The sequence below is a fragment of the Macaca nemestrina genome, chromosome 8, assembly GCF_043159975.1.
Source record: "Macaca nemestrina isolate mMacNem1 chromosome 8, mMacNem.hap1, whole genome shotgun sequence".
Classification (NCBI taxonomy): Eukaryota; Metazoa; Chordata; class Mammalia; order Primates; family Cercopithecidae; genus Macaca; species Macaca nemestrina.
The window spans coordinates 93,909,158-93,923,153 of NC_092132.1; the positions used below are offsets into that span (position 1 = coordinate 93,909,158).

At 38.5% G+C, this 13,996-nt stretch overlaps 1 protein-coding gene across 9 annotated transcripts in view; it reads left to right on the plus strand.

Annotated features, from left to right (window-relative positions):
- Nucleotides 1-13,996, plus strand: part of LOC105495658 (peroxidasin like) — a 507,670-nt gene that overhangs the window by 316,903 nt on the left and 176,771 nt on the right. For all 9 annotated transcript variants that reach the window (XR_011607033.1, XM_071068254.1, XM_071068255.1 and 6 more), the window contains one exon: nt 8,471-8,542. Coding sequence is in view for 6 of the 9 variants with exons in the window: in XM_071068254.1 (XP_070924355.1) it covers nt 8,471-8,542 (72 nt within the window). In the remaining 3 variants the exon portion in view is untranslated. The remainder of the gene's footprint in view (nt 1-8,470; nt 8,543-13,996) is intronic.

Genomic DNA, 13,996 nt, shown 5'->3' on the forward strand with positions numbered 1-13,996 from the left:
CATTGGTCCTGTGCAGGGTCTTCCTCACTTTGCTTCTATTAATTCTTTCCTCTTCTTCTTTGGCACCCTTTTAATAATTTTCTATCATTTCATTTTCTAGGATCCTTTGGAAAAGCTCTTGCAGCCTTCAATTGAGGCTCCACGTGGCGTTCATCGTCACCACCACTCCTTCCTGCTCAGAAAATAAAGCAGGCTGTAGCTCAGGTGTTTCTCAACCTGGCACTGTTGACATTTTGGGCTTAGTAATATTGTGGGGCTGGCCCAGGTCATGTAGGACGTTGAGCAACACCCTGGTCCCTACCCACTGGAGGCTAGTAGCACCACCACCTCCAGCTGCGACAAATAAAAGCATCTCCAGACATTGCCAAATATTCCCTGGGGGGATGGAGGAGGACAAAACAAAATTATCCTAAGCTGAAAACCACTGCACACCATTGCTCTAGCTAGAGTCTCTCTCTCTAGCTAATGTCCAGTCCTTTGTTTGCATAGATGCTGGTAATGTTGTAAAATAAAAATTTCACTAAGAAATTGCTTTTCTTTAAATCTTGTCATGTGTCCTTATATCTTTAAGGTAAAGCTCAAACCACCTTGTTGAGTGCAAAGGAAATGTGTGATTCGGTTCCTGCCCAAGTCCATCTTTCCAGAGCTCTGCAGGCAACCAGTGCTTCTATCCCATTCAGCTCCTTACTATTCTGTACAAGAGCCCTGCATTTTAATGCCTCTGCACCTCACATACATTTGTCTCCCCATTTTCTACACTGTCTTTTCTCTTTTGCTCCTAGGTCATTACTGTTTGCCATAAAAGTTAGGTAAAGAATCCTTTTCTCTGTACAACCTTTCTTTATCTTTAAATAGAATGTAGATCTTTGGATTCTCATGGTATTCCTTGCATCCCATTATCATAATACATATTCTTCCAGACTGTGGTCATCGATTCCTTGTATTTTACCACTTACCTAATTCCAATCACTGAGAAGGTCAAGGATCTTGTCTTACACTTCACAGGCACTCAATAAGTACTTATAAATGTTTTAATATACTAAAGGAGCCAGAGGAGTGAAGTTACGTCTGACACAAGCAGTCACTAAGTCCTTAATGAAAAAAAGTACCATTGAGCTCTAATGGGTGAGAAAACACTTTGAATGTTAGACACCGAAAAAAAACAGGAGTGATTCCAGAGATATTGAATTTAGTTAGAGAGTGCTCAGACTTATGAGGGAGGAGAAAGTCACAAGTTGGTGCTGAATCTAGAAAATCGTTGAATTCCTGCTAAAGACAGTGAGAAGACATTGATGATCCTTAATAAAGTGGATGAACTAATCTGCATTTTTTTCAAAATAATGCTATTTTGAAAGCATATTCAACATAGTGTAGGTTGGAAAGAAGAGACTGGATTTATGTGGAACATTTATAGCTATTAGTTCAGACAAAAAGAGATAGAGATTGAACAAAGAGTATGAAAGATTTTTCATAACTCTCAATCGCACAATATCTAAACTATTGTAGAAACATGACTTTTTCTGTAACTATTTTTTTTTTTGAGACAGAGTCTTGCATTGTCACCCAGACTGGAATGCAGTGGTGCGATCTTGGCTCACTGCAACCTCTGAATCCCTGGTTCAAGCAATTCTCCTTCCTCAGCCTCCCGAGTAGCTGGGATTACAGGCACGTGCCACCATGCACAGCTAATTTTTGTATTTTTAGTAGAGACAGGGTTTCACCGTGTTGGCCAGGATGGTCTCAGTCTCCTGACCTAGTGATCCACCCGCCTTGGCTTCCCAAAGTGCTGGGATTACAGGCATGAGCCACCGTGCCCAGCCTTTTTCTGTAACTATTCTAATTTAGGATTGAAATAACTTCCCAAGGAGTAAAGCTTGTGCAGTATGATTTTTAACTGGTTTTAACTCTTTAAGAATAAACATAATTCTCTTTATAAAGAATTTTGGTAGAATATACTGTTATTGACTTTAGCACAGCATGCAAATGAGATGCTGGAAAGCTTTTCTCTGGAAACAACGGATTATGATAATTCAGTCAGTTTTTCCTTTAAAATCAGTTGAAATAATTTACTGTGCTCTGAAATAAGGATCTTCATTCGGATGTTTAATTAATTCCTAAACTCTATGAATAATTTGTTGGTGTAATAGATAATTCTTGCTTGCTATTGTGCAATGAAGCTAAAAAGTGCCTATTTTAATCTCAGCTGAAATTATTATACAGAAAGTTGGTGTCATCTCCATGCACCCAGCCCGTGGATGTGAGGCAGGACACGGTGGATCTCCAAGCCAGCTATCAGCAAACTGCTTTTCCTCTAAGCTCTGTTTCATGTGCTAGGATTGCTGACATCTTATTTTCAATATCCCCTGTATTTCTGGCTTCAGATTCAGATATCCTTAGCTTGTGTTTGCACACATATAGACACATGCAAAATTACATACACAGACACACAGAGACACACAGACACACTCTGGTGTGCAGCCTCCTTCTACCAACAGTACGCCTTTTTTCTTTATAATCTCATGGATTTTGAGAATATAAAAAGCAGCTACTTTATACAAAAAGGTTGAGAACATTGACTGTATATGCTATTTTGATTGTGCCGTTAGATACAGATAAATACAGTGTTTTTCTCTCCATCTCTGCTCTTGCCTTAGATGGAGGTTGCCAAGGTGATCATACGGCACAGAACATTTGTTTTTATGTGGCTCAGTGAGTTCACGCTGAAAGCTAAAGCGATACCAGCAACTTCTCACCCTGAGAATCTTTCTCTTATTTTTGTTGTCGTTCTCTGGCCACATGTTCTTGCTCTGCATGTTTTAAAGATTGTAGGAAGATTTTTGTCCTCAGTTTGGTGGCCTGATGCCTCGGGGTGGTTGTATAAATAAATATTTACTCAGATAAGAGATGTCACATGTGTTTTCAGTGCTCACAAAAATGTGTGATTCTAACATGTCCCTTTGGAGTGAGATGGATTCTCCTGGAGAAGCCCCAGGAAGACTTTGCTAGATGTCTTCTAGGTTCATTAGTGCTCAAGGATTCTATAAAGTTTTAGGAAATACAATTAAACATACATTATTACAGATCTTACTAAAGTCAGGCTTGTGTAAATGTTTGGGATGGTTCTTCCCCCAAGGAAATGTAATACCATTTTAGGTTGTTGAGCTGATATTAACTCAGAAAGCTTTTATTAGGGTTCATACTCCCATCTTTTGTTTTATACCATAGAACATATGAAGAGTTCAATGTCTTATCCTCACATTTGCAAAGACAATGCTCATGCAAAAATACTGACTGGTCATTCATTCTTTCAGTGATCAGCTATGCATTGACTATCCATTTGTCAAACTCTGCTAAGAAACTAGGGATGTGAATATTACTTTAAATCCAATATGATTTCTGTCTTCATGGACCTTAGAGTTTAGTTAGGGCAGACAGACATGGATCACATAATCAGTCAAAGAAATATAACGTTGCAACAGTACAATGTTGGGTGAACCCATAACAGGGGCATTTGACCAGGAGCGCAGGGAAGGCTTTCCAAGGAAAGAGCACAGTAAGATCTGAAAACAAGTCCGGAATTACCAGGCAAGAAGGGTGGGAAGGTTTACTGGGCTACCAAGACAATCATTCAGAGACTGCTGTGGGCAGGAGTATGGCAGGTATGTGGCTGGGAGGAGGCCAGAGCACTGGGATTGAGGTGGGGCAAGAGGGGGATAAAGGGGAGACTGGAAGGGCATTTTCAGGCAAGAACAGGCTAGAACTTGGGCTCTGTTAAAAAATTCTGTCTTTATTTCTATAGAAATTAAAAGTCATTTAAGGGTCTTGTATTTCTTTTGAGGGTAGACCAGATGGATGTAGGGAGACCAGTTTGTTCTAATATTTTAGTACCTGAGGGCATAGTTTGCTCTAGTGTGGAAGTAGTGGGTAAGAGGAGAATGGAGTACATTCAAGAGACATTTAGGAAGCAAAACAAAAAACAAACAAACACACACAGAATTGGGTAAGTTCTTATATTTTAGTACCTGAGGGCATAGTTTGCTCTAGTGTGGAAGTAGTGGGTAAGAGGAGAATGGAGTACATTCAAGAGACATTTAGGAAGCAAAATAAACAAACAAACAAACAAACACAGAATTGGGTAAGATACAGGGAGTGAGGGAGACGGAGGGGTCAGTACTGGTTTTCTGAGTTGTGCAAATAGATATACAGCAGTGCCATGAACTGAGACAAGCAAAAATGGAGGACAGCCAGTATGGTGAAGGAAGATCCTGGGCTGGGTTTCTGACACGTTGGATTTGAGGTTCCTTGAGACATCTAGGATGTCTTAAATCCTTAAAAGACAATGTCTTTTAAGAAGACATTGGGTGCATGAATTTAGGTCCTAGCGGTAAATTTGGGTTGGAGATGTAACTTGTAGGTCTTCTGCATAGAGATAATAATTGAAGCCAGGGGTGTCGATGAAAGCATCTGGGGAAGCTAAGTATGAATCAACATGACACGACAATGGCAATAATTTCCTGTCTGCTTTAAATGAAGGGATAACTACTAATTCATTTACATGTAAACTTGATGAGGTGACTTAAACAGATTTAAAATCCTCTCAAGTAATCATTCATATTTATCTACCTGCAATAGATATCCAAAAATGACAGGGTTATCCACAGCCTAGAAAAATAAGGTATAGGAGAGGATACTCTTGCCATCTTATCAAAGCTCAGAAGGGAGTGGAGATCAAAGCTACCTCCCTCCTTATTTGAATCTATTAAAGCCATCACATAAATCAAACACATATAACCTAAAACATCCTACTGCTTTAAATTGACTTACAGTTTTAAAAAAATTTTGAAAACAATTTTGTTAGAAAATTTGGCAAATCATATGGACACAAAACTTAAATATACTTGCACTATAATTGAACAGAACTCTCTGGGTTGTCTTATTTTCCTGCAAGGAAATAATCTTACATGCATTTTTCTTATTCATTGGTAGTGAATTCCAATACCAGTTGCTTACCCTACCGTGTATTAGATTGAAGTCCAGCAGAAAACATTTGTCCTTCAGGGCATCCCTGGGTGAGTCTAAGATTGCAGTGATTTATTCTAGGGAAGCATGGCTGGGATGGGGAATAGACAGGGCTCTGTGATTAGTGGGCTGTCAGTGGGTGCATTGTGGAAAAGGAGATTATGCATTTCTCATGAATTATGAGCAATTCATAGTAAGTATGAATTGCTACCTGTGAAATATTTAAATATTAAATCTATATTTATTAATTACTGTGGATTGTAAATCACATAGTAGCTATGTGATATTAGATAAACTGTTGTATGTTATTCTACCCTTTAGATTGTCTCTTTGCCCCAATTTTAGGTGGCTCAGTGTGTAAGATGCCCTCCCAAGTGAAAGCTGTCTTTCTTTCTAGTTCTAGCAATGCAGACACCTGTGCAAACTATGGAGGATACACATTTGATCAATGATGTCAGGAATACTAGTGCTACTTGAAAATTCTTATGCTAAACTCAAGTTTTCTTTATAATAAATTGTTCCAAAGCATTAAAAAGTTGAAAGCAAAAACAACAACAACAACAACAACAACAACAAAACACTTCTGCTGAACTTATACATAGGCTAGAATATTCACTTTGAAAATCTGGGAGTTGTTAGCTTGGCTAAACCACAGACCTGGCTTGTGACTCCTTTCCTGTGACCTGTTAGCTTGTTTTATGACTGGAATGCGATACTTGCCTCCAGTTAAGAACCCCACAGCTTCACATTTAAAAAGCCACTAATGTAGGCAAACTGAGAACAGGAGTGTAAAGAGCCTGAGTGTTGCTGGGTTTGTGGCTTGGATTTACCATTGATTGGCTCTGTGGCCTTGGGCACTTTCCTTCTCCCTGTGGAGTATCTGTTTCCATACCCGAGAAAGGCTCTACTCTGGGATTCTTGGATCAGGTTTCCATAGCTCATCTCTGGGTACTCTGTGTCAGCTGAGCCCGTGCATGGCCATCCCGCTTGCCGTTAAGAGAGGCTGGCTGTGTGAAACTGAACAAATTACCTTATCTGGGGTATTTATAAACCTACCACACAGTGCGGTTGCAAAAAATTAAAAATGACTAAATACATGTAAAGCACTTAGGACAATAAATTTTTTTTTTTTTGCTATTGCTCTTATTTACTTCATGCTAAGTTTGATGCCCTCATCAGCACTTATTCCTAGTCTTCATAAAATGTCTATTTGTACTCTACAGGCCTGGGCCTGTCCAGTATACACAGAGATTGGAATCCAATGATGCGATACATTTCACTTGGGAAGAGAAACCTTGTAATGGACCCTCTTTCTAGCTCTTTCTTCACTGCAGTCACAGAGACTTCTCTCTCTTCCCCGCTTTCAGCAGCCAGTCACCCCCCAACACTCCTCCCTCATATCCGTTTTCACTCTCCCAGCCCCTACCTCCTTTTTAATGTTCTAGACCAGTGATGCAGGTAATGATTTTGTGGGTGACAGTGTGTGAGTGCATGGGAGTGACTATGTGTGTGTGACTATGTTAGTGTATGTGAGCATATATGTGAATACATGTGTCAGTGTGTGAAAGTGTGTTAGTGTACGAGACAGTGTGAGTGTGAGCATGACAGTGTGTGAGTGTGTGAGATTAGGTGAGTGTGTGCGAGTGTATAGATGTGTATCTGAGTGTGACAGTGTGTGTTAGTGTATGTGAGAGTGTATGTGAACAAGTGTGAGTGCGCACGCGTGTCCAAGAGTGTGTGTGTGTTAGCGTAAGTGTGGTAGTGTATATGAGTATATGTGAGTGAGTGTGTGAGTGTGAGCATTTGTGAGTATGAGGGAGTCTGTCAACATGCGAGGGTGTGTTCATATGAGTGTGTTAGAGTGTATCAGTGTGAAATAATGTGAGAGTGTGTGTCTGTGATTATGAAAGTATGTGTGAAGCTGAGAGTGTCTGTATGTGTGAGAGTCTGTTATGAGTGTGAGTGTGTGTATAATTCAAGGCAACCAAGGTAAAATTGTTTCATGCTATCCCTAAGGCAATTATTGCTGGGTCTTATACAATCTCACCACTGTAAAATGTCACCACTTTAAAAATGAACAGAACTCCTGGGAGGAATGCATGGGACAAGGGCCAGGATGCTGAATTTCAGAGAGTGGTATAGTGTAGCACTGACTCTGGATCCAACCTAAGGTAATCTGAAACAAGCATACGTTTCCAGCGACATGGTTTTCATTCTCTTGTGATTATTTTACTTTTTCATTAGGTGTCCCAAGTGCTCTTCCTATAATAATGATTTATAAGAAGGAAGCCTAGGAATGAAGCAAAAGTATTTTTTCTTAAACATTCTTCTTTTCTCCTTTCAAAAATATTTCTAATTGTGATGAAATAAATACATTTTATGCAAACATGGGCTGTAAAGCTTTCTTTTTACTTACCTGCCCTTACTTCAAGTCAGATAGCTTCCCATTGACAAAATCAAGTACCATTCACTGTGTCTTCCCACATACATGTACAATATCCTCTTTTTCCAATTTAGGGTGAAACTTTGTTGCTTTTCATGATAACTTTGTATCTGCAGTGCTTTCCTCAGCAGTTCACTATAGACTACTGTATATTACTGTTGGTTTCATTGATAGTATTTGAAAAAGCTGTGTTGAGAAGTCAGGTTCAGGGAATACATTTAAATTTTCTAAGAGGAGTGTGCAGCCTTCCCCATGGATCCTTCTGTCTGTTGGGAAGATTTGCTTCGCAAAGGTCTGCTCAGCTGTCTGCTCTGGAAGCATGCTTCTCCATTTCATCACAAGATTTCTGAAGGAAATGCAAGCCTTTCTGTCTTCAGTTGCCCTGTTTTAGGAGAAGGCTTTCTGAAATGGAAGCTTAGGAAATAACTCCTGGATCAGTTGCACAGAGGGGATACCGAGGTCTGAAAAACTCTAATTCCAAAAGGATTAAAATAAGACACATTACTTCTCATCGATCCCCCAGGGTTAGGATTAATTCGAGTATGATGATCATATGACATCAAATATGTCATCCTTTGACTCCCTCAGACAGGACACTTCTCCCTGTTCTGAAATGTAAATAAGCGTGTGGTCACTTGTAATGTATCTTATTACGTTTGAAATCTTAACTATTACCCTAACTTCACCTACTTTAAACATTTTAATGAGTAAAAGAGTAATTTCAACAACCAGTTAGCATCGACTCAAGAGGCTCCCTGGGAAAAGGGGGCAGCATCATGCCCCTTTCTGGGTGGACTTCGGATTCCCCTTTGGAACATCAGGATTTTAGACCCAGGACTGTGAAGAACAGAAGCGACAAAATATCTGAGTTTCTGATTTTGGTATGTGACATATAGTGGTTGGAGCCAGTGAAATTCACAATTTCAGCTGAAGCAATTGCTAATTCTTCAAACATTTTATTTTACTCACCAGCACAAGGAATAACCAACTTGAATTTTTGCCTTCCAGGTACATTCATTTCAACCAACTAGAAACGCTACAGCCAGAGACCTTTGGAGACCTTCCGAAATTAGAGCGACTGTAAGTGTTGACCCTTTAGATGTCCTTTCCTTCTGCTTTACATTTTCCGTTTATACAACCCATCTGACTGCCATGGAGATCAGGCCACTTTGCCGTGAGCTTTAGAGGCATAGCCTGTACCTTGGCACTATAAAACAGAGTTAATATAAAGCTTTCTATAGTTTAAGATCAATGGAGAAAAGGTGAAACAGCCAATTAAAAAATAGGGCAAAAGAGAGGAAGAAGCACTTCACAAATGAGGGAAAGCTATTTAAAAAACTTACATCAGGGGCCGGGCATAGTGGCTCACACCTGTAATCCCAGCACTCTGGGAGGCCGAGGTGGGCAGATCACCTGAGTTCATTCAGGAGTTCGATACCAGCTTGGCCAAGATGGTGAAACCCTGTCTCTGCTAAAAATACAAAAAAGTAGCTGAGCCTGGTGGCACACTCCTGTAATCCCAGCTACTCGGGAGGCTGAGGCACGAGAATCGCTTGAACCCGGGAGGCGTAGGTTGCAGTGAGCCAAGATCGTGCCACTGCACTCCAGCCTGGGTTGCAGAGTGAGATTCTGTCTCAAAAAGAAAGAAAGAAAGAAACAAACAAACAAAACCTTACAGCAGAATTTTGTATAGCTGATCATATACATCCCCTATGACTTAGCAGTTTCACTTTTGAGTATATACACAGCAGAAATGCACACATGTATGCACCAGAAGATGTGTTCTTGTATTTGCAGCAGCATTATTTCTGGTAACTCCACACTGAGAACTACTCAAGTCTCCAATAACAAAATGGTAGAGAAATAAGCTGTTGTACATTCATAAAATAGAATACTATACTGCAAGATGGATGGATGTCAGAAACATTCTGAGAAGAATAATCTGAACACTGGAAATTCCATAGTTCTATTTTATCCTCGAAAGTAATTTTAAGAGATAGGAGTAATATATGCAGTATTGAGAAGTCAAATGCTGCTTACCTTTGGTGGGAGAGAGGACGTTAGAAATGGCAGGAGGAGCCTCTGTAGGCCTGGCAATGTTTTGTGTTCTTTGTTTTTCCTGGGTGGTAATTACACAGCTGTGTTCACTTTCAGGCAAGGCATTGTACTCTACATCACAATGTCTGCACTTTTCCGGATGTATTTTGTATTTCAATAAAGGCTTATTAAACAGACAATGACAAACCACAGGGGCACTTGGACAGCCTTCTTCTGTTTTGTCTTTTATCAAATAAAGATACTCTACTACTTCAGTTTTTCTAATACCTTATATTAATAAATTCATTGTATCTAGCTGATGATATGCTATTTTTCTCTGAAAAGAAAGAAAGTGTGGAATTACACAGCTAACCTTAACCAGAAATCTGTTTTCCCTAAAAGAAAATTTGAATTTAAAATTTATGTTTAAAAAAGGATGCCCTTAAATAATACACAAAATAGATCAGTAAAATTAAAGACTAAGGAGAGCAAGTTAACCACTTTCTTATGCAGTTACTGCAACCTCATTTGCCTATGGAAGTGTAGCAGTTGCAAGCCATACAATCACATGGTTTGCTTTTGTTTACTTTGTGCTGGAGGCATGTGATCGTGAATAGGAAATGAGGTAGGAAAATGTGCTGTACTACTCCTTTTCTGCTCTAACCTGTGTGAGCAGGGAGCCAGCCCTGTGCAGGACAGCCATGGTGCAAAACAGATGGATTGTTCAAGATTTAGCATCACAATGGTTGATACCTTCAAAACACATGAGACACCAACTTTAATTTGAAGGATTTTTTTTTTTTTTTGGTCAAATTGTTAGTCTTGTATTCCTGTGGTGTAGCAATAAACCACTAAGCCTTGTATTTTTGCTGTGAAGCCAATAAACCATCAAGACTCAAAATCCTCACCAACAGCAGCCCTGAAAACTGTGAAGATGGGAAGGGGAGAGTCCTGCTGCCTGGGAAGGTGTGGAAGCCCTGGCAGGCAGGCCCATGGCAGTGGTGGTGGGGCTTGCCTTTATAGAAAGGACTTCTTAGCTTGGGATCCATGAGTGGGCTCGGAAGGCATGGAATGGACCAACTAAAAAAGTTTTAGTTTCTGGTTTCTTTCCTATTGTCTAAATATATTTGTATCTATTTTAACCTTGTAGTGCAGACATGTGTATCAAATCATATCACACAATAGAGCTCCTGAAAAAAAACTTGATCTTGGACCCTCTCTCCAAAGGCAGCTTCTTTTAGCTATTTCTCTTTTATATTCTTTGGTTGTTGCCATCATAATTATTAGGATTCTCTAGAGGGACAGAACTAATAGGATAGATAGATGCTATATAAAGGGGAGTTTATTAAGGAGTATTAACTTACATAATCACAAGGTCCCACAATAGACCATCTGCAAGCTGAGGAGCAAGGAAGCCAGTCTGAGAACTTGGAGTCTGATGTTTGAGGACAAAAAGAATGCACCTCAGGAGAAAGATGTAGTCTGGGAGGCTAAGCCAGTCTAATCTTTTCATGTTCTTCTACCTGCTTTTTATTCTGGTCACGCTGGCAACTGATTAGATGGTGCCCTCCCAGGTTAAGGGTGGGTCTGCCTTTCCCAGTCCACTGACTCAAATGTTAATCTCCTTTGGCAACACCCTCACAAGCACACCAAGGATCAATATTTTGTATCTTTCAATCCAATCAAATTAACACTCAGTATTAACTGTCACAAATAGGTAATAGATTTTTATTTCATTCCTTTTCCACTGTAGAAGATACCAATTTTCACTCTGAAGATCAGAATTTATCTTGCTTATGCTATCCCTGTGTGATACAGACACACACACCTGCATGCACACACACATGCATGCACACACACAGACACACACACTAGAAGGTCAATTACATACCGATAAGTGAACTAAATATATATATATACACATCTTCACTCTGTTAGCTATGTTATTATCTTTATATTACTCAGATATTCAACATGTTTAGCCTACCCTGCAACTACAATGAAATTTCTTGCTGTTGACCATAAATTACCTTGAACAATTGAAAGTATATATTATTTTAACTAAATTATTGTAGGGTCAGGAAACATGCTCACATTTTATTTCTTTCTCTTTGTGTAAATATTATGAATCTGGCCACTTCAAAAATAATTGTCTTAATAAAAGGGCAATTTTCTTGTGTGATTTAAATTATTTAAAATAATGTCATGTCTTTGGTTCATATTTGAACTGTTACTTTCGTATATATTTTTTGCTCTTCCTGGACATTCTAAATGCATTATGTGCCTTTGCAATATCTTCACATTTTTTATGTCACCAAATTATATAAACCATGTCATTTCTCTTTTACACCAGAAACCCGTTTTCTAATTTGAACTGACTTTTCATTAGGATTAGTGTCATCTGCCATCAACCTGGAATTTCCCTTCACTAATTGCTTGAGTGAAGTCCATGGTTTCTCATCTCCATTCTTCCTTTTTCTTGTGTTACTTCTTTGTTCTGCTGGAACACATGTTGAATAACTTACTATGAAAAGTCTTAAGGGAGATAGTTTTGATAATCTTTGAATGCCTGAAATTGTATGTATTATTTCCTCATAATTAGTTGATAGGTCATCTGTTATAAAATTGTAAGTTCAAGAAGTTTCCCTTGATCTTTGAAGAGTCCATTCTATTTCTTCTAGCCTATTATCATTCTGTTTTATAGGAAATAAATTTTATTTTCACAGAGAGGTTTAAAATTTTATGGTTATTCTTCATTTTTAAAAATCTTACAGGCCAGGTGTAATGGCCTGCGCTCCCAGCACTTTGAGAGGCTGAGGTGGGAGGATTGCTTGAGCCCAGAAGTTCCAGACTAGCCTGGGCAACATAGCAAAAACCAATCTCTACAAAAAATAAAAATAAAAATAAATTAGCTGAGCATGATGGCAGGCACCTGTAGTCTCAGCTACTTGGGAAGCTGAGGAAGGAGGACTGCTTGAGCCTAGCAGGTTGAGGCTGCAATGAACCATGATTGTGCGACTGTACTCCAGCCTGAGTGAAGGGTGAGACCTTGTCTCTAAATAAATATATAGTTAAAATCAAAATAAAATCTTATAAATTTACATCAAGGAATGTGACTTTTCAATTATTGGAGTTTTCAATGTAAAGACAAATCCATCCACAATTTTGAAAGATTATCTTTAATTATTTATTTGACTATGTTTCCCTTTATTCCTTCTGTCTTCTCTTCTAGACATACTGTAATTGAATATTAGATCATCTGGATCTCTACATTTTTTATCTTTTGTTTTATAATATCTGTTATTTTGTCATTTTGATTCCTAATTTGGTATGTTTTACTTAATTTTTGACATTTACTACGTGAAAATATTTTTTAATCAGAATTTAATTCCTAAGAGATCTTTCTTGTTTCCCATTTATTTATCTTCTATAGAAATTTATCCTTTTTTTATAAGTATGATATATATTGAAGTCTCTGAGTACAAGTAATAATTGTAATGCTCTCTTACTTTTTTTCTCTAGTTATTGGAATTTCTCTGTTTCTTCTGGCATTGTTTTCCTTTTTTAAAATGTTGGTCTTTCTTTTTCATGTTCCTAATTAACCTCCCATGCCTTGTGATTCTTCATTGTCTATTGACATTTGAAATTAGAAGCATTTCAATTGGTAGTGTGAGTTTCACCTGCTCTCTTTTACATAAGTTTATTTTCTTACAAAATTTCCCCTTTGGTGTAAATTTTAGTTTGCACAATTGGAAGTAAAATGCAGGTTTATCTTCCTAAAATTCCAGAATGAGGAAGGCTTTTTCGCTTCGGTTTCAGCTCCACAAAAATTCCATTACTTTTCTTCTTTCAATTTGTTCAATTTCTTTGGGAAAAAATCTCTATTTCTATGTCTATCTCATCTATCACTATATCATTAACATTTTTCCTCTTAGCTGTTGGTGTTCTGGATGGTGGCTACTAATTATTGTGTTTCTCCATCCAGGTCTTTGTGAACCCTTGTTTCCAATCTCACTTCTCCCTCCTCTGCCCCTGCCTTAACTGTTTGGGGTCTCTGGGCGACACACAGTCAGATTGCTCCGCCTCATAGGATTCTCTGGGCTGCAGCTTTCTCTACTATTTAATCTGTCAACATTTTCTCATGCATTTTATTTATCCAGAATTTGCTGAATACTCTTATCTGTTGGTGACCTTCCACATTCTGCCCTTTTGATGAATATGGATATATTTGTTCATATTAAGCATCCCGGTAATTATTTCAGTGGAGACTCAAAAGAGATTGAGGAAGATTTGCATATCTACTTCACTATTTTGGACTAAAATTCTTTTCCCCATAACTTTGAAATTTGTTTGCTGAAATAATATTTTTATTGCTAAAATTATCCTATTAAGGCATTTCTAAATTCAAGCAAATTTACCATGACTTTATCTGCGAACTGCACATAGCCAAGTAATGTGCATTCAGCAGCAGCAGCACAATGCCTAGAATGGTTCTTT